Source organism: Corvus cornix, chromosome 17, assembly GCF_000738735.6.
Source record: "Corvus cornix cornix isolate S_Up_H32 chromosome 17, ASM73873v5, whole genome shotgun sequence".
NCBI lineage: Eukaryota > Metazoa > Chordata > Aves > Passeriformes > Corvidae > Corvus > Corvus cornix.
The window spans coordinates 6142807-6162399 of record NC_046346.1 but is presented as its reverse complement, the minus strand read 5'-3'; the positions used below and the strand labels follow the sequence as shown (position 1 = coordinate 6162399).

At 49.7% G+C, this 19593-nt stretch overlaps 3 protein-coding genes across 9 annotated transcripts in view; all 3 read left to right on the top strand.

The window, feature by feature from the left end:
* The window catches only part of LOC104688252 (collagen alpha-1(XXVII) chain B), a 147099-nt gene extending 138930 nt beyond the window's left edge, over positions 1-8169 (top strand). For all 7 annotated transcript variants that reach the window (XM_010397658.4, XM_010397661.4, XM_039561575.1 and 4 more), the window contains 12 exons: positions 536-589; positions 1139-1201; positions 1629-1682; positions 2393-2428; positions 2770-2787; positions 3164-3199; positions 3527-3553; positions 3773-3838; positions 4251-4419; positions 4579-4688; positions 5399-5617; positions 6177-8169. In XM_010397658.4, the coding sequence (XP_010395960.3) occupies positions 536-589; positions 1139-1201; positions 1629-1682; positions 2393-2428; positions 2770-2787; positions 3164-3199; positions 3527-3553; positions 3773-3838; positions 4251-4419; positions 4579-4688; positions 5399-5617; positions 6177-6323 (999 nt within the window). In that variant the 3' untranslated portion in view covers positions 6324-8169. The remainder of the gene's footprint in view (positions 1-535; positions 590-1138; positions 1202-1628; positions 1683-2392; positions 2429-2769; positions 2788-3163; positions 3200-3526; positions 3554-3772; positions 3839-4250; positions 4420-4578; positions 4689-5398; positions 5618-6176) is intronic.
* A 1362-nt stretch (positions 8170-9531) lies between these two features.
* LOC104688253 (alpha-1-acid glycoprotein 1-like) lies at positions 9532-11912 on the top strand. Its single transcript, XM_010397662.4, has 6 exons — positions 9532-9689; positions 10360-10502; positions 10728-10798; positions 11075-11179; positions 11388-11488; positions 11692-11912. Exons 1-6 carry the CDS (start codon positions 9579-9581, stop codon positions 11752-11754), a joined length of 594 nt encoding a protein of 197 aa, XP_010395964.3. The 5' UTR covers positions 9532-9578; the 3' UTR covers positions 11755-11912.
* A 1011-nt stretch (positions 11913-12923) lies between these two features.
* On the top strand, positions 12924-17809 carry LOC104688254 (alpha-1-acid glycoprotein-like). The gene is made up of 6 exons (XM_010397663.3): positions 12924-13118; positions 13634-13776; positions 14420-14493; positions 15263-15373; positions 16121-16224; positions 17656-17809. Exons 1-6 carry the CDS (start codon positions 13014-13016, stop codon positions 17770-17772), a joined length of 654 nt encoding a protein of 217 aa, XP_010395965.1. The 5' UTR covers positions 12924-13013; the 3' UTR covers positions 17773-17809.
* Positions 17810-19593: the final 1784 nt, after the last annotated feature.

Here is a 19593-nt window from a genome sequence, read left to right as displayed (position 1 = left end):
TGCATGGTTTTCCTGGGTTTGAGTGGGAGGTTATGTTGTAGGAACATGCACTTTTTAAACAGCTTGAATGAGCATAGTTTGAAATTATAGTTTGAATTAGTAGGTCAGTCCAGTTTGCATTAGGACTAAAAGAGGAGCTTGTTTTAAAGAACTTTGAGGCTGTTATTTTGCAGCATGAAATTCCAAGATCAGTCTCAGAGTAGATGCTCTCCATCCTGCTTCTGCTGGGCCAAGTCAGAGAAGCATCTGCTAGGAATAGTGTAGGTTTGCCTCCCATTTTGGGGGCAAAAAGGTGGCATTGGTGAGATCTAAGGGATCAAGTGAGTTGCTTCTAGCTTGATGTTTGTGTAGTTCCTCCTCCAGGTTTTTTTTTCATTCCTCTTTCTTATCAGTCCTTAGACTGAAGGAGACTCACGGATTTCTCTTTCTCTGAAGCTGCTGAACTCTTGGTGCATCTCTTAGTGACATCTCCAGCCACCAGTGTGAATTTACTGTTGTCCTTTGTTCTTGTATTTGTCTTGGCTGTCACACGCAGGGAGACTTCGGTGAGGCAGGATTTCCAGGGATTGCAGGACTGTTTGGGCCAAAGGTAAGAGGCTGCTGGTGACCAGTTGGTTTTCTAGTCTCACTTTACTGGGGACAGGTAATGCCACACTTTTTGCATTGCTAGCAGCTCTGCAGAAACTGTGGAAATTGAATTTTGATCCCAACTTTCTTTAATTTATGAATCTTCATTTGTTAAATGAGTGTGTGCTTACATATGCTTTGTTGGAGGAAAAGGGCTGTCCTAGAGATTCCATGGCTGTCTTCCCCCTTTCTGACATTTGTATTTCCAGCATCAAACATCAGCCTGCACCTGAGACACCAATGTGCATCCCTAACACTGAGAGCCTTGACTTGAAATTTAGATTAATTTTATCAGCATATAATTTCCCTGGTGAAGAGGGGATTGTTTGTTTTCTGTCAAAAGTAAAAGCCTTGCAAAACAGGACTGGGAAAAGAATTTACAACAAATTGGATCTTCCCATTCCCATATACAAGAGGCAGCACTCCTGTCCTTAACACAGAGCTCTAAGCAAGGACATAAACACAGGGTTTGGTTATTTAGTGGACCTCACATCTCATTTTTTGCTCGCAGGGCCCCCCAGGAGACCTTGGGTTCAAAGGCATTCAGGGACCACGTGGGCCACCGGGTCTCATGGTGAGTGGTTTTCCAGTTTGTGGGGTTTGGGAGGATTTTCTTCCTTCACCCCTGTTTCTGTGAGGCTCCAGGGGCTGTGAGGAGCACGGTGACTTGAGGCCATGGCACCACCTCTGAGCTCCACAGCTGTAGGTGACCACATCTGCATGGGGCTTGGAGACAGCCACACTGCACAGAGCACTCCAGCTACACTGAAATCATTCTACTTCTGGAATTTCTGAGGTTTAACAAGGCTTGTGACAACCATACTGTGAGGACTTGTCTCTTTGGACTTGCAGTTTGAAATTATTTTTTCTTCCAGCTATAGCAAATACTACCACCAAGTTGCTGAAAAGCAGCAAAGATTCTGTGTCCTCACTGAGTCTGCCTTACTGAAAATGACTGGCAGCTCCCATGTGGTGGTTCACACAGGTCTTTTCTTCTCTAGGGAAAAGAAGGGATTATTGGTCCTCTCGGCATTCAAGGTCCCACAGGAAGCCCTGTAAGTATCCACACCCCTTTTCTGCCTGTATTTTTTAGAAGAATTTAAATGCATGAGATCCAAGGTGTTTGAGGCCAGCATAAGTAACCCCCAAATCCTGCTGTAATCAGGAAAACAAAATGGGGTTTTAAGATCAGCAGCTTCAGAAAAGTGTAGGCTTAGTCTCTGGCTGCATAAACAGTTGCCAGGAGATTATTAGCTGAAAAGTGAGGAACAGCAATACATATGTGCAAGGTTTTCAATAGACTGGAAGACAAGAATGTTATTGCAGATTTTTGAAAGCCAGATTTTCCAAATAACTTGGCCTGAGGGGGAAAAAAAACACATTTAAATAATTTTTTTTAAAAGTATTAAACTGGGAACCACTTGATTTTGAGAATTGTTGAAAATCCCTGCCTGCCCTGAAATGCCAAAGGCCCTGAACACAAGTGAAAGATTAGGTCAGCTCTTTGTGAAAACACAAGCATGACACTACTCAGAGCTTGGTCCAGAGGCTGCTACTGGCAGAGATAAAAACCAGTGAGATGAACTCAGACATTGCCAAAATAGCCAGTAATGGCATTTTTTGCTTTGAGATGGGGAGGCCAATATGACAACCTGAGCTGATGAGTTAGAGATGCACTTGGGTCCTTGCAAGGAGCTTCTGGGGGGCAGCACCCAGCAGGGCAGTTTGTGAATGGTCAGTGACAGCCACCTCCTGTGCTTTCCAGGGGCCCAAGGGAGACAAAGGCAGCCGTGGGGAGATGGTAAGTGCTGGTCCCACCTTGGGTGCCCCTAAGAGGGTCCCTGATTTTGAACAATCAAGAGTCACTCTGGGCTCTGCTATGACCACAGGGTGTATCAGGCTCCCATGAGGGCAAGACACTGATTACACATGTGCACATACATCCACACCACTCTGCTGGTAAAATTTCCATTTCCTTAACCCAGCAACACTTCACCATGTTGTCCACAACTGTGGTATCTCCAGTACAGCACTCAGCCCTTGCACAGGCACCTTGGGAACAGCACATGGCTGTACAGGGAGATTTTGGGTCAGTAATGAGCATTTTCTGACAGCTTCTGTGCCTTTTTTTTTTCCCTGCAGGGTCTGCAAGGTCCAAGGGTAAGTATCTGACTTCCCTTTTTCTGACTGATATCTTGTATTTAAGTAAAACAGTTGCTTTCAGCAAGGGCAAAGCTCCAGGGTGGGTAATTGCACAAATAGAATGCAACGAGTACCTGGGGACAGAGCTTTAGTGACAGCTGAGGAGCTGAAAGGGCTGGAAACAAGGGATGCAGCAGGAATAGACCAGGTGTAGACAGATGTGCCCAGAGCTGGGACAAAATGGGACCACTTCCCGTCCTTTGAAAGTTTTGAGGGACAAGCTGCTGTGAGGTGTCAAAAATACGGCTGGGAATAGATTCCTGCTGGTGAAAACCATGAGAAATGGAAATAAAAACTGGAGATATTTCACTGACTGATACCACTCTGTCTTTAGGGTCCTCCAGGCCCACGAGGATACCCTGGCCCTCCGGTACGTAGATGTGGGAAGAGTTCATTATTGAAACAAGCTGAAATGATTGCCATGGTACTCTCCAGAGGGACTGTTCCCTCACTGGAAATTACGGCTTTGTTATGTTCCTCATATGCAAAACCATGTGCATGAATGGACCAGTGTTTCTCGTGCTTTAGTCCAAACCATCCCCAAGTGTTTTATAGAGACAGCATTGTTGCCTCTCTCACTTCTCTGCACTGAGGGGCTCCAGAGGAACAGGGATTTCAAAAGGCCATGGCTAAGTATCTGTGCAGCAGTGACTGACCAGCTTTCTGGCTGATGCCCCTTTTTCCCTCTGATTTCCAGGGTCCGCCAGGAGTTCCAGCCTCATTTGTAAGTTGCCATTCTCTGTACATTTGTTAATGGTGATGTAAGTCCTGCAGAGCCAAGGTGCTGCTGGGACCTTGAAGATACACACTCAGGTCCAGCAGGAGATGCTCTCTTAGCAGAGCAATGCTTGAACTACAGCCGTAGATTGAGAAGTGTTTTCTTGCATCAGGGCATGTTCAGCTTCTAACAATCTCAGTTTCCATCTTTTTCACCCCACACCAGCAACAAGACAGCTTTGGGGCAGCTTTCCAGACACTGATCGACTCCAACAGCGCGCTCAAGACAGAGGTACAAGGGAATTTTTGAACTCCCTGGTCTTTGCTTGAGCTGGAGACTAGGAATGGTCTTATCAGTGCTTTCTATGTGCAGAAAGTTTATACAAAGCCCTGACAAATCAGGATTTGTCACTGTTCTAGTGGAATATCTGGAGTTTATGCAGACAAAGGTCCAGTTAAAAGATATGGTTCTGTTGTGTTACTGATTTGTGAAGCTTCAAACCTCCTGACTTTGCCATTGTGACTTTCCCAGTATTTCAGCAATGTCCTGTTTGGGACAATACAAGGCCTTTGGCTCACTGGCCCCAAGCCAGCACAGCCTGTCTTTGACCCACTGATTTTTCTCAAAATGATGCAGAAACCCTTGTGGTTACAGCACCCAGTGCCCCCAAGGCACCCCTGACTTTGCCTTCTTTTTTCTCCAGGGTTACCAACATCCAGACCTTTTCATGCTGGACCATGGAGGGGAGATCTTTAAGACTCTACACTACCTCAGCAACCTCATTCAGAGCATCAAAAGACCCCTGGGAACCAAGGAAAACCCTGCACGCATCTGCCGGGACCTCATGAACTGTGAACAGAAGCTGAATGATGGTAGGAAGCCCTGAATGTGCAAAGGCTGCATCCTCCACAAGGCTGTTTCACAGGGTCTCCTTCCCTGGGACTAGTCATGAAGAAACCAAAACTCTCCTTTTGTCATTCACAGAAAAGGTTAAGTGTCCTTGTTAATTCCCAAATCCTCCATTTCCTCAGGTACCTACTGGATTGACCCAAATCTTGGCTGTTCCTCAGACACCATACAGGTCATCTGCAACTTCACCAATGGTGGCCAGACGTGTCTCAGCCCTGTCACTGTCTCCAAGGTAGGCACAGCCCCAGAGCAGCATTTCCCATACTGCTATTGCCAAATATTTATGCAGGGTGTGTTGTCCCAGGACACCAGACAGTGATCACAAGGACACAGCACACAGGTTTCTCCTCAAGGCAGCATTAGTGCCAGAACTCAGGACTGCTCTTAGAAGTTAAAAAATACACCTAAGGCTGTTACTGACTCTTGTCAAGACAAAGCCATGTGTGCTAGTGCTGTTTAATGAACTTAGCGTAGCCTTAACATGAGCAGTAATTTCACAAACACGTGCTCCCAAATCTTCTATTGAATTAACTTACGTTCGAGTCACTCTCGCATTTTGTTTTCCGCTACCTGGAAAAGTGAGATCAGCTTAAATACACAAGTTTCCAGTGAAGTTATTGCTGCAGGATTTTTGTTGAGGAAGTACCTGTACTAAAAATACAAACAGCAGTATCTGCAGATGAGCTGGAACCTCCTTTGCAAGTTGTATTGAATTCAAAGTTTACATTCTTTTCCTCCTACTTAAGGACCTGCTGTGTCCCCATGAAAACTTTCCAAAATGACTTGGCATCTGACCCTTATTGCCCGTATTCACATCAGATCCAGCGCTGGACACCAGTGCTGAGAGGAAAGGAGACCCCCTTTGCTATCCCACCTTGCACTAACCCTGCTCCCCTCAGCCCCTCTGCAGGGTGCCCCTATGACCTCTCTGTCACCTTACAGCTGGATTTTGACATTGGGAGAGTCCAGATGAACTTCCTGCGACTGCTGAGCTCGGAGGTGGTTCAGCACATCACCATCCACTGCCTGAACACCTCTGTCTGGCAGGAAGGCTCCTCTGAGAAGCCCTCAGAAAAAGCCGTGCGCTTCAGGGCCTGGAACGGGCAGATGTTTGAAGCGGGTGGGCAGCTCAGGCCAGAAGTGGCAGCTGATGATTGCAAGGTATGTTGCTGTGAAAGAGGGAAGAAGAAGAAGTAGAGAGAAATGCCAGAGCCCACTCTGGAGCTCAAGTAACACCTATGCTGCTCATCCTACGAGGGAGAAGGGTCAAGTTTACCAGGTCTCCACTTATTTTCCAGTCCAGGATGCTATAGCAGCTCCTGTGAAGCAGATGGCCTTCAAACAGAAAGCAAAAGATGAAATTCTGAAGTTACCTGTGATGTATAGGAGCAGTTAAACGGCAGAAAGGGGAACAGCTCCCCATGGGTGGTGGCCGTGGCTCTTGTCTGGTGCCACAGAGAGTCAGGAGACACAGGGCTGCATTCAGGCTCACAGCATTAGGAGTTTGTTTTGGTGATACCACTCAAGCTCAGTTTTCATCAGCCTGATAAAGGGTTCCCCAAAATGCTCTCCAAACCCACCCCAGACCTGCTCAGCCCAAGGGACAGTCCCTTGTCTCACACAGGGATTTTCAGGCTTACGCCTCATGAAACACATTCCTTTCCAGCAGGATTCACCCCCTGGTTCATCAGCTTTCTCTCTGTCCCCCCTCTCCCCACAGATCAAGGACGGACGCTGGCATCGGACCCTCTTTTCGTTTCGGACCCAGGACCCTCAGCAGCTGCCAATTGTCAACATCTACAACCTGCCACCATCCGAGCCAGGAAAGCAGTATCACCTCGAGGTCGGCCCCATCTGCTTCCTTTGAACCAAGCTATGGAAACCAGGCTCTGAGGCTCCAATCCCACGATTGGCCTGTCCTTACAGGGGCTCTCCCACCTCTCTGCAGCAAGGGCAGCTGGGCTGTATCTTTTAGGTCAACTCTTGCTCCAGCCTTTGGCTCAAGTTCTCCAAGAACCCATGATCTACTGAACTCAGCCAGTTGTTGAAAGAAGGAAGAACAAGGGCATGAGGGAAGCAGGCATCAGTCAGGACGTGAGCAGTGAAAAAGGATCAGGGGACTGGATGTTGCAGTTCCACACACAAAGCTTTTTCCATGACCAAAGAAAACGTTGAGAGAAACCTCAAGCGACTTGCAGCGTGTGGGTTTTTTCATTGTTTCCCCCCCACCCACCCACCCACCCATTTTTGTCTGGTTCCTAAGTTACCAAATGTTCTTTCCATTGAAAAAATAATTAAAAAAATAGAGCTTCCCTCTCAGAGCTTGACGCCTTCTGGACGGCCATGTGCTGCATCAGGTCTCCCAGGCGGAGCTGCAAGTTGAATCTGGCTGCTCTGTGTACAGGAAGCATTTTGATGTGCAATATTAGAAGAAACAAAATATATATATTATATTATTTAAAGCAAAAAGAAAAAGGAGAAAAAAAAAAAAAAAAAGCCAAGTTCCTCCTTCCATGAGTTTAATCAACACTCCCTCTCACGTGTGGTGTTGGAGTAGGGGAGAGTCAGGAAGCAAAGAAGGGGGAATGGAAAGAGGAGAGGGGAGGAGATTGGTGCTAAAATAGAGAGAGGGAATGGGCTCGTCTGATTTGTTTCTACCTCTCACTGTGAAATCTCTGGTGCTCTTAAAAAAGTGTGTTATTTTATATATATGACTTTATTTAAAGTTATGAAGGTGCTACAATGTCTCACCACAGACCCAAAAATAAGCCCCATAGAATCATCGCTCTGGGAAGAGAGGAGATCGTGTTCTACAGCTAAATCAGAGAAACAGCCACCTTAAAAGGGATCCTTCAGTGGCCATGGGTGTCAATACCACAACTCACACCACAGCCAACATCACTTACGGGACAATTTACACGCAAATTTGCTTTTTGTTGTTGTTGTTGATCAGCACTTCACTGCTTCGGGAGGGGAGTGAGGGACACATCTCATCTAGAAGTGTTGAGCCTCAGAGAGCTCCTTTGGAGTCGGTTGTCATGTACTGAGTCGGGCTGTACTGAGTTGCCCACATGACTCCCTGTGCTAAGTTCACGTTTAAACCCAGCTCTGCAACTCTTCCCTCGGCCCCTCTGTCAAGACTGACATGATGGTACCTTGTTTCAGAACCCAGCCGAGCTTGGAAGGGTTTTGTTTGTTAAGTTTTGTAGACATTTAGTCTCTATATGTAAATTTGGAGGAATTTTTTTTAAGAGGATAATTATGGTAATCTTTAATTCTATATAAGGAATAATATTGATGTAATCAGAGCTGTACTGTATCAGAAACTCTTCAGTGCCTGTTTGGAGTTTTCATGTCTCATATGGACTATGGATTTTATTTTTTTGAGGAAAAAAAAAATTATCTGTGAGTCTCTCTTTGTGGGTTTTTTTTGGTTTGTTTGGTTTTTTTTGTCACTACTGCCTGCTGGTTGGTTCCCAGCCACCATCGGAAAAGGTTAACATAATCTGTCCCAAATACCTCGCCCTCCACACAGCCCCTGCCAGAAATACCTCATCCCCAGGCCAAAACCACCACCACCCATCACTCGCTGCCTCCCTGCACACCCCCCATACTCCAGGTCTCTCCATCTCTCATCCCATGCCATTGGTTTTGTGTTTTCTCAAGGCTTCAGTTACCATTTGTTCTCATTAAAGCTTTTTTTTTCCCCTTTTTCTTTTTTTTTTTTTTTTGACTTTAAATAAATATTTAAAACTGAGGCAATGAAACAGGACTGGAACGGGGGTTTTTTTGGTTCTTCATAAGAAACTAGGTGGGCAAGAGGCACAGAAATATCCCATTTCCCAGGGGTTCCTCCAAGTGATCTGAGGAACCAAACCCACACTCCAAACCTTCCTCATGCCAAACCTGCCACTCCCTGCATGACCTGCCCAACCCTCAGGATGATGCCAAACACACAACAAGGTCGGGATCCCAATGGCTCCCAACTGCTGTGCCTCATCCATGTCCCCATCCTGCCACAGTGCTGGGGAGCAAGAGGGGAAAGGAAAAAAAGAAAGAAAAACGTAGGGGGGAAATGGGGTGGAGGGGAAAGGAAGAGCGGGGAAACTAAGGGAGAAAAAAGGGGAAAGATGAGGGCAACAGCAGGGGGCAAGGCAGGGGGAGGGGGCGAAAAAAGAGGGCGGTAAAGGGAAGGAAGGGAGGGAAGGGGGAAAACCCCGTTACGGTGCAGCACAGGAGCTGCTTTGGGTGGTGCCAGATGCGACAGGGCAGCGGGAAGGGGCTGAGCCCTGTTTGCTCAGCTGGTGCTCTGCCCCTTCCCGGCACTGCTGGCTGATTGCACCAGCTCCGCCTTGGCACTAAAACCCGGCTACCTGGGGCTGACTGTCCCTGCCATGAGCCACAGGTCCTGAAGCAGCTGCTGAGGGCAGGGTGAGAGCAAACACCTTTAATTAATTAATCACCACACTTAATTACGATGCCAACATTAGAGGAGCTGTAAGGCACTGTCAAATACGGAGATGCTGCATTTAAAGAAGTTGTAATTTATGGTTTTTAAAAAGTCTGAGCCCATTGCACTGATGGGTTCCCTGCCTCATATACCCAAGGCCCCTTCCCCATGGAATCCCCCACGGCATCTGCACTCCTAAGAGCACACGTGAACCCCCGTGCAAGCCCCATGTCCCAAGGGACACGAGGCCAGCGGGGACCAAAGCCCTTAAAGCTAACAACCAGCCATCTCCATAACAGTTTATTTGCCCTGTGGAGGAAAGCCATGTCCTGCTGCCCTTAGCGTCCCCAAGGTCTCCAAACACACCTGAAGCTGCCGAGCACTTCGCCAGGCACCCACAAAATTAATTGCAGTTTCTGAGAACAAAAGCCTGCATTGGTGAAGCATTAGATTGGTGGGAGGTTTTCTTTCCTCTTTTTACACTGGCGAAATCCAAGATTTTGCAAGCTGAATTTCTTCCACCTGCTATTGCTTCATGCCTGAGCAAACAGCCTGGCAGCAGAGCAGGCACGTTGGTGCTGGGGATGTCCAGCATTGCTGGCAGCCCTATATAAGGGACAGAGCTGAGCAACAGCCTGGCAGAGCAGGAACATCCTCTTGGACGGCCAGAAGATGTTGGCCACCCTCACCCTCTTCCTGGGGCTGCCCCTCACCCTGGCCACCAAGCCCCCAAGCTGCGCCCCACTCATCCCGATCACTTTCGACAACACCACTGTCCCTTGGGTAAGTCCTGCCCTCATCTGAGGCACCTATCCTCTGGTTTCCTATCACCATCCCTAGCTCTTATGGATCCAGGAGGAGGTTATGGGAAGAGCACTGGCAGCTCAGTGTTTATCTCACTGCCTGTCCATGCTTGTTTTCCTAAAAAAAAATCCAGACTGCTGCACAGGAGCACGGGAAAGGGGTTAAGCCTTGCGGCTCTGCACCCATAATCTCATGAGCAGGTGCTTTTAGGGGTCCTGCTTCCATTTCCCTGCAAACCAGGATGGGCAGCACCATCCAGGTGCCTCACCACGCCATTGTAAGTCCTTCAAGTGATGGTGACTCAGGTCACGAGCCTCCATCCACAAACCCTTCACTGCATAAACAGTATTTAATCCCTTGGGAGCTTTTAATGGGAGGAAAGCAATGACAGCGTGGCATGGAGCAGGAAAGACACCCCTGCAGAAAGAACTGGCCATCCTGGGAGCTGGAGCAGTGCCTTAACAGAGAGGGGACAAAACTCAGAGACCCTCACCCAGCCCGGATCGTGCCCAGGACAGTCACCTACCGGGGGTGCTCCGTCTGTGGGACAGCAGGACATAAGACACAGCATTTGCTTTCACTCACAGGGTGCCTGGGAGTGAACCTGGCACAGCCCCTCCAACCTTCCCCACTCTGCTCCCCTCTGCAGCTCCTGGGACAGTGGTTCTACATTGCTGGTGCCTCCAGGTATCCCCCTCACCTGGCAGAGATGAGAGCAGTGACATTTGAGGCTTTTTCCTTCTCTCCCGGGAGCCACGAAGATGAGCTCGACGTCACTGAAATCATAAGAATGTAAGGACAGGGATTCACCCCCCTGATCTGGCTCCTCCATCCCCAGGGGCATTGCTACCCTCTGGTGTCATCCTCTGGGCTGAGACACCCCACAAATTTGGGGCTGGAGAGCAGTTATGCCACATTTATTTAAGCTCTGCAGTCCTGCTCATGTTCCAAATCCCTCAGGTTTGGTTGGGGCAGTTTTGGGGGGTATTTGCGCCCTCTGACCTCTCTGCCCCACAGGAATGAGACATGTGTGGTGAAGAACTCCAGCAAGGTCCAGGTCGTTCACCAGAACTCCACCCTGATACACGGTAAAGCTCCAGTTGTAGCACAGGGATGGGGTGGGGGGACTCAGCCACACCTTGGACCCTCGTGCTTCTTGCCTCCCTGTACTTGTCACCCTGAGCCTTTTACACCTAAAATCATGTCTGGAGGCAGAGGGAAAAGATTTCTTCCACCACACACCGCGTCTATGGCAGTACTGTGGGTCCCCACTGGGATGAGTCGCTAGGATAAAAAGGTGATGAGCCCCAGCATGGGGTGGATCCTCACCAGTGGGGGAATCTCACTCTCTCCATACCTTCCAGTTGATAATAACATGGTGGCTTCCATGGCCAGACTGATCCAAAGTGACAAACACCTGCTGATCCTGAACCACATCAACATTGACTTCCCGAGTCTGAGCCTCTCAGGTGAGCAGATGCTTTCCCAGGGACAAGTCAAGGGGCACAGACATCTCCTGTCCTCACAAGCAGGGCAAAAAGCCCCTTTTCCCCTGATACAGAGAGGGGAAAGATGGGGACAGGCAGTGAGCTCCCCATCTGCACTATGGGGATCACCCAGGAGCAAAGCAACCCTAAAACACCACTTCTTTCCCCCCCTTCTCCATTTCTCTGACAGCACGGACACCCAACGTGAGCAAAGAGCACGTGGAGGAGTTCAAAGCCCACCTGCACTGCCTGGGCTTCACTGACGAGGATGTGTTCTACACTTCCAGAGAGGTACAAACCCCTCCCTGCGGTGGATAAGCCCCAGGCCAGGTTCTGTTTCCAGCTGGGATGGGGGTCTGGGGGGAATTAAGTTTAGCCCCCCAGCACAGCTTCCCTGCTGTGCATCCCCAAACCTCCTCAAGCATCCTCCCCCAGCCATTCCTGGTGGTTCTGTGGTAAGGGAACACCAAGAGCCGATCTCCCCTCTCCCATAGCATGCCTGTCCCCTGCCCAGGAAGCAAACGGGTGAAGGCAATGCAGTCCCACAGATGGGGTAACCCCCATGGACCGGGTCAGCTGCTCCATCCTCATCCTCCTCCAGCCCCAGCCAGGCTCAGCACAGCCTCAGGATTTCTTATCTATCCATGTTTTTGCCTTTCCTCCTGGATTTCACTGTTCTCAACTAGGCCCAAAATAAATTCCTTTGTTTCTACCACTGGCTGTTCCTGCTCCATCTTCTCTGGGACCCCCTCCTGCCTGCCATGCCCATGGTGCTGAATCTCCAAACCCACCCAGAGATGTGAAAGACATCCAGACAAAACCCAACCAGACAAAATCCAACCAGGGCAAAGTGTGGCAGTGGGCACAGAGATGCTCATCCCTCATGCCAGCTCTGTGGTGGCAGGGGACCCTCTCAGCCTCAGGACATTGGGACATGAGCACCCACCCATCAGGGTAACACACAAACCTGCCAACCCCCTTGAGTCTCCCCCACCACAACACTTTTAGCACCTGAACATCCCACCCTCAATTTTCAAGCCAAATCCCACAAGGCTCCATCTACACCACAGCCTTGTGCAGGGGTCACTGCAGGGTGGGGTGACAAGAGGTGACACTGCACCTTCCCCAGGTGTCTCTGAGGAGGGAAAAGGGGAGACAATGGGAAAAACCATTACCCAGAGCCAGACCAAAGGGTTCAGGGAGGCTCTGCTGCCAGAGAGGAAAAGGCAAACAAAATGTCAGAGAAACAAGTCCTGCCTGTCTGACAACACAGAGACAACAGCAGGACAGGGAGGGTCAGAGAGCTGCCACAGGGATGTGTCCAACAGGACGGGGTGACCTCTGAGGCCCATAAGCACCTCTTTTAAAGCCAGTTTTGGCAAGGACGGCAAAAGCACCTTCTCTTCAAAGCCCCTTGGGCTTTGCCTGAGATTGGGGGGCGGGGGTATCTGCAGCGAAGCCAGCACTGGGAGGGCTACACAACATCTCATTAGCAGAGCAAGATGGGACTACAGCAGCTGCTCGCAGGAAAAAAAGTGGGGAAATTTAGGGCAGATTTAAGTTTTAAATGCAGTTAACTGCATCACCAACAGCCTCCTCCTACCAACACTTGCCAACAGCAGCCACATCCATCCAAGGCTGGGGCAAGTGCCAAGCACGTGGCTCTTCCCTGGGCATCGACCCCAAAAGGCACCGGTTGCAACACCAGTGCAGATCCGGCAGCCCTGAGCACATCCTGTCCCCTCCCAGTGCAGCTACAGGAGCCAACAGCGTCCGTCTGTCCAGGACTGTGCTCACCCAGTGTGCTCGGACAGCCATGGACACAGCCGGGCTCGTGGTCATCCTCAGCCTCACGGCGCTGCTGCCCACGGACGCTGTCCCCTGCGGAGCCCAACGCCCGGACAACTCCATGGCCTCCACGGTAGGAGACACACAAGCCTTGGGGGGCTCTCCCACGCCTGCAATCAGCTTGAGGGTGCTCTGCTAAGCCTCACTGTCTCCTGGGAAAGAGGAATACCCCACCTTATCCCCCCTGCTGCCCTGGCACATCTGCCAAGGTGCTGTCAGAGAAACACCTGCAACAAACAGGAAACGTTTGCTGTCCAAAAATCCTCAAATTACCCAGTTTTCTCAGGTTCCCAACAGTGACCTTGAAACAAGGCAGGTGGGATGGGTATTTTTTGGTGCAAATCCCCCGCAACAAAGTCAGACTGTCCTGACCCTGCCGCACCACCCAAGGCACCCACAGCCAGTGCCAGCACCCTTCCCAACCCCCACACTCAGCTATTTTTTTTTTCCCCCAGTTCATTTGCAAATGTTTCACCTTGTTGCTGCAAATGCAAGAGGGAGAACTAGCATCAATGTCAATTATGCCACGGGGAGGGTGGAAATCTCAGGGTATCTCACCCTCACCACCCTGTCCCTCTCTCCCCACAGCTGCTGGGGACGTGGCTGTACGTGGCAGGGGCTGCCCAATTCCCCCCGCACCGCGTGGAGATGCTGCTCATCGACCATGCCTACCTGCACATGGAGCCCAGTGCCAGTGGGCAGGAGCTGCTCATCACCCACTACGTGGCTGTGTAAGATGCAGTCCCTGGGTTCTCAACCCATCCCCTCCCTGCTACAGCCCCAAAATCTTTTAGCACAAGATACGAGCACAGTTCCAGGTTGGTTTCTTCAAAAGGAGTCTCTCCTGCCTGCTCTGTGCACCCTCTCCCCTCTTCCTCATCCCCTTTATTTACTTATTTATTTCAACAGACCGCAGGTTTAGACAAGTTTTGCAGGGCACAGAGGTCTCACAGGCACCAAGCCCTGCAGGCATGGAGGATGAAGGCAAGGAGAAGACCTCTCCAGAGAGGAGACTTTTCCAGAAGTCCCTGTGGCGTGGCTGCTGACTCTGCCAGGCACCAAAAGCTGTTTCCCCAACAGGGTCAGAATTTCAGGGGATGAATTTTTCTGTGGCAATGCAGGCAGCACTTTGAGGTTTCAGTTATTTCAGGGTGGAAAATGTCTCACCACCAAGGAGTGGGGGAGCAATTGCAAGGCTGAGACCGCGAGCTGCCACTGGAGGTCAGGCAGAGGCACGGGAGAAATGCCTTGATTTTAACAGTGAGAGAAATTAACCCTGGGGAGGAGGTGGCAGGTGCCCGATGTGGGGTCAGGACCGGGGCTTTGCTGGTCCTTTCCAGACCATGGCATCACCCCCTTCCCCTCTCTCTCCAGGGGGGACCAGTGTTTTACCAACAACCTCACTTACTTGGAAATCACTGGCAGTAACACCACGCTGGTGAAGCACGGTAAGCAGCGCGGGTGGGGTTATCACCCAGCCCACGGTTTCACATGGATTGAGACACACAAAGGGCCCATGTCCCTGTTTTACATTATCTAATGCATTTTATTCCTGAGTCTCTTTGCCTGTTTGAAGCCTCGGTGGGCTCCAAACAGCTCCCCAAACCCAGGGGCACCCAGGTTTATTCCCACTCCTGGGGCACCCCAGGGATCACAGCCCCACCACCCAGCTACATTAAACCCACAGAGTAATGCTGTGCCAGGAGCAGACCTGCTGCCACCCCTGCAGAACACCATCCTGTTTGTGAAGTTATTTCACAATCCCTTGGGGAAAGGAGGGAACACTCATGGCAGGTTTCAGAGAATTAATGAAGCCTCTCGTTCTGAGTTGCTTCCTCCTTGCTGAGGAAGTGGGGTGAGCCAATCTGGGGTGGGAATTGCAACCCCCTGGGATACAGTTTGCACTGACCCAGCCACAACAGCACTGCTGTGAGCAGGGGGCAGTTTCTCCCTGTTCTTACAGACCCCCAAACTGCAAGGTTCCAACAGCAGGACAGGAGCTGAGGGACTTTGGCTCTTTCACACCCCAGCCCCATCTTTAAGAAATATAACTTATATAAACCAAGAACCAAAAAAGTCACCCTATTTCAAGACATTTGTCCTCACCTGCTACTGAGGGTCGAATTCCAGGGACTACTGACATTGCCCACACCTGGGCTGGAGTTTATTGCTGCTGCAGCACTGAAAATCTGAATTACTGTGTCTGTTCTCTCCAAGCCAAGACCCAGAAAACTGAAGGGATGCTGATGAACCTCAGCTCTGAAAACCTTTTACTCATCCAGTACCAAATGCAGAGGGAAAGGACGTATTTGGGGCAGTATCTCTACGGTATGAAACTCCATCCTAAAGTAATTTAAAGCTCTCATGGAACACCCAAACACACACAAAATTATCAACTAAAACCATGCAGCACCTTGGTTTCACCAACAGTCAGTGACTTTTCTGAGACCAACGCTCCACGGGTTACAGGATTTGCAAACCTCATTAAACCCCACATCTCTTGACAGAGCAGAAAAGAGCAAGTTAAAGACCAAATCCACTTATGACATAAATACTCAAAGAACAGGAAGCAAATACAATTCAGCATCGACATCATTGTAAAATCTCAACATTTTCAAGCCAAGCATGATGTTTCAATACTTACCTCCCTGGGCAGAGCACATGGCTTTGCAGTGCTAAAGTTGATCAGATTTACCCACAACCCCATAAAGCAGCAGTTTTGACTCCATCATCTTGCCAGGCTGCAAAGCAGTTGCTTTAAGAGATTTTGAAGACACATATAGAGAACTGCCTCCACGCTCAACCTCGGTCCCTCCTGACACCCCAGGAGGTTCAGACCATCCTGCAACCCCTTTAAGCATACAGGACCAGAGTTGTTTGGGAGAGGGTTAAAACAAGTGATGCCCAAGGCTGGTTTCGTTCAGGTGTGTTCATTATGGGGGTGAGAGACCCCCACACAGACCACATCCACAGCAAGCACTGGTGGGGAAGGGGAGCAGCATTTTGTGGAACAAAGGGCTGTGCTGAGGCCATCAGTCCAACAAATCTAACACCTGACAAATCCTTCTTCTCCAGCCCGGAACCTGAGCATAAGCACAGCTGATCGGGAGGAATTTGAGCACCACGTCGAGTGCCTGGGGCTGAGGGCAGAGCAGATCGTGTATGCGCCATGGAAAACGGTACTGGGCCCTCTGGGGGGGCCAGGGTCAGCAAAGCCACCACAGCCCCCTCCAGGCAGGGGTGCAAGACCCCAAGCTGCACCTCTGGCTGCCAAACTGGGGTCTTGGAGAGACATTTTCAAGGTGGTGGAAATGATTTAGGGGATTAAATAACCACAGGCTTGCTTCAACTGAGGTTTAAAATAGCACCCCTAAAGCAAATACTACACCTGAGCATCTCCACTGGGAACCCTGGTAACAGCTTGTCTACCCCTGCTGGGGGGGGGGAATAGGCAAGGGATTTTTACCCTGAAATTACTGATTTTGCCTTGAAACCCCTGATTTTGCCCCCCAGCAAGGACCAGGTGCCCCCATGAGCTGCAGAAAGAGCAGGTGATTTTTTTCCTTCAGGTTTTCCACTAAAATGTTTACCAGGTCCAGTCCTCACCTCTGCCACCCACTTCAAGACATTTTATCCTGCAAATGACCCAGACCCTGAGTCAGCTTGACAGGGGCTCCCATTTGTGAATTGAAGGTGAAAAACATCTTACCTTTGCTGCTCCATCCTGGTCATCTGCTCATCCACATCAGGAGGCTCTGAGTCTTCAGAGGTGCCCAAAACCCTACACCAGGCTTCCAGGCTGGATCCAACATTGTCCCCAACCCTTATCCACCCTCAAGAAGCTTCTTCTAAAACTGTGCCCCACAGGTTCAGGGGAACAGAGGACAAAGGCAGAGAGTGCAGGGGCAGAGAGTGAAACCCTTGGAATGGGGCTGCACCTGGGGCTGGGGCAGGGTCAGGCCTCCTCTCCCATTTAGCAAACGAGCAGCAGCTGGGAGGCAGAGCCCAGCTCCTCTACATTAACTGCACACGGTGGATCACATTTAAATTTGGGCAAAATGAGGGGAATAAGTCAGGACTGTCTGTGTTTACAAGCTCTGGTGCAATTGGGGTTGGCAGTTATTGGCCAAGGTAAGCCGCTGCACCCGAGGAGTAAAAAACCAATTAAACAAACACAGAAAACATTTTGGGGACTTTTGTCATCAGGCTGAAGGAGGTGGATGTGAACAGAGCACCAGAGCTGACTCACAAAGCCCCGTGCCAGCTGCAGGCATTAACAGAATTTAACCTATGCTGAGTGCCTGAGCAGCACAAGCTTTTTACTTATTTCCCCCAAAAGTCTGAGTTCCCCCTTTTCTTCAGAGCACACATAGCCCAACTTTGCCCCAGAAACTTGGTTTCCTCTTTCCAGCACAGGCCTGGAAAATGGCACCAGCAGGAGCTCAGCATCTGGGCAAGCAATGTCTGTGTCTGGGCCAGCACAGCAAAGCCCTGAGCTTCCTTAGCTCCTCTTAGACATAATCAGCTAAAAGGGGGAAGGAAAATACTTCTTTCTTGAGTAAATTCTCTCTTGCTGAGATTCACTTACCCTGTTTTTGTTGTTTTGACAGGAGGTGTGTCAAGTGAAAGAAGACAAAGGCAGCAACAGCCCACACACCGAGCCTGTGGCTACAGGCACAGCATCACCTGCTCCAGGTACTTCCTGGCCTGGGAGTGCAGGGAACTGACCCCACATTGGGCAATAAATGTTTTCTTCAAATTAGATGCAAATTGGTGCCAAATTTTTTGAGAGCAGAGGGTTCTGAAGAGGTCAGACGTGGGGTTTGCGAGAGCAGAGGGTTCTGAAGAGGTCAGAAGTGGGGTTTGCAAAAAGAGAGCGAACACCCAATTCATCTTGTGTCCTCCAGGCAGGAGTTGCAAGAGTCAACCCGGAGCTTCCCACTGACCTTGGAAAAGACTCTGCCAAAAAGCAGCGCTGCAATGCAGCAGTGAGAGAGGCCAACCAGGAGAGGGCAATCATTAACTATTTTAAACAAACCAGGCATTTGAGGAGTAACTGGGATATAGAGAAGGCGGGAAACTTATCTGTAACTACAGCCTGAGGAAAAGGGGGCTTAGCTCAAAGGAACCACCCAATTCTCTTGACAGCAGCTTGACTGCCAGGTAGCTAAGGTGGGACAGATGTTCCTGCCCAAAGCCTTTGGACCAGGCAAGTGCTCCCTGCTAATGTCCATCTGTAAGCTTGGTTTGCACTGACAAATTACCCTCCTGCCAGAGGGAAGGGGTGCTAACCCAACCGTGCCTGGATTTTTAGTTTCCCAGAGGAAAGGTCATGTTTTCTCATTTCTCAGTAAGCTCAACACCCTGGAGATGAGAAGTGCCAAGAACGATATTGCTCTCCATGCCTCCAGTGCACCCCTGCACTTGTCAGGCACCTCATACACCCCTTATCCCAGCCCCAAAGGGAAGACAGCACCATCACTGCCATTGTAGAAGTGGGCGTTTAACAAGAGACTGCTGCTGCTGTGTGGTCTGGAGAATAATTCAGTATCAGCTCTAACTTAGTAATTAAGCACTGAAAATATCTCTCTTCCTTAAAAAGGAAGAAAATGAGAAAAGCTAGAGGGAAGGCAGCAGTCACAATTGTGACTCCCTCTGGAGCTCCAGGATGCTCTGTGTCTGTCCAGCTGCCTTTACCAGGCAAAATTTCAGTGTTAAGCCTTTGGAGTGACTGTGCTAGCAAAAATGAATTTTTACAAGATCACAGAATCATTAAGGTTGGAAAAGACCTCCAAGGTCAAGTCCAACCTGTGACCCATCCTCAACTTGTAAACCAGACCAGAGCACTGAGAGCCACATCCAGCCATTCCTTGGACACTTCCAGGGATGGTGAGTCCACCACCTCCCTGGGCAGCCCCTTCCAATGCTTGACAAATCTTTCCTCATGTCCAGTCTGAACCTCCCTTGGCACAACTTGAGGCCATTCCCTCTCATCCTGTCCCTTGTTCCCTGGGAGCAGAGCCCAACCCCCACCTGAATTGTGGAGAGTGAGGTCTCCCCTGAGATTGCTTTTCTGCAGGATAAAAAATAAGTTCAGCCTGTTCCCTCCAGGTCTCGAGGCACTGGTATCCAGCCAGCCCTTGCTTTACCCACCTCTTTATCAGCTTGTGATGTGAAACATAACTCCCCAACCTCTCTAGAGGGCAGAGGGGCTGAGGGGATGCTGGCAGCAGCCTCCAGTGCTGCAGTTAAAGGGCCCATCTCAGCAGACACCACTGAAGAGCTGTGGCTCAGATTACAAAAACCCAGGCTTTATGAGTAGATTTATAGCTGAATAAAAGCCTTGAATTACAGGAGACATAAGGAACCAACAAAGCCAGTCTGGCCCCCACAGCAAGTTTTCTTACACAAATCAGAAGCCACTTGCACTACAAGCTATGGCTCCTGAATGACCTTCAAGGGTAGTTCCTGGCTGGGTTGTTATTCCTTAAAAAACTTGTGCAAAGCCTTTATTTTGAAAACCATGTAAGCCAGGTTCTTTCAAGGGG

Excerpts from the sequence above, each read along its gene's own strand:
- LOC104688253 (XM_010397662.4), top strand. The coding sequence starts at position 9,579 with ATGTTGGCCACCCTCACCCTCTTCCTGGGGCTGCCCCTCACCCTGGCC. Across the intron at positions 10,503-10,727 it reads GTCACTGAAATCATAAGAAT|GAATGAGACATGTGTGGTGA; the intron begins GTAAGGACAGGG and ends TCTGCCCCACAG. Across the intron at positions 11,180-11,387 it reads CCCGAGTCTGAGCCTCTCAG|CACGGACACCCAACGTGAGC; the intron begins GTGAGCAGATGC and ends TTTCTCTGACAG.
- LOC104688254 (XM_010397663.3), top strand. The coding sequence starts at position 13,014 with ATGGACACAGCCGGGCTCGTGGTCATCCTCAGCCTCACGGCGCTGCTG. Across the intron at positions 13,119-13,633 it reads ACAACTCCATGGCCTCCACG|CTGCTGGGGACGTGGCTGTA; the intron begins GTAGGAGACACA and ends CTCTCCCCACAG. Across the intron at positions 15,374-16,120 it reads TTTGGGGCAGTATCTCTACG|CCCGGAACCTGAGCATAAGC; the intron begins GTATGAAACTCC and ends CTTCTTCTCCAG.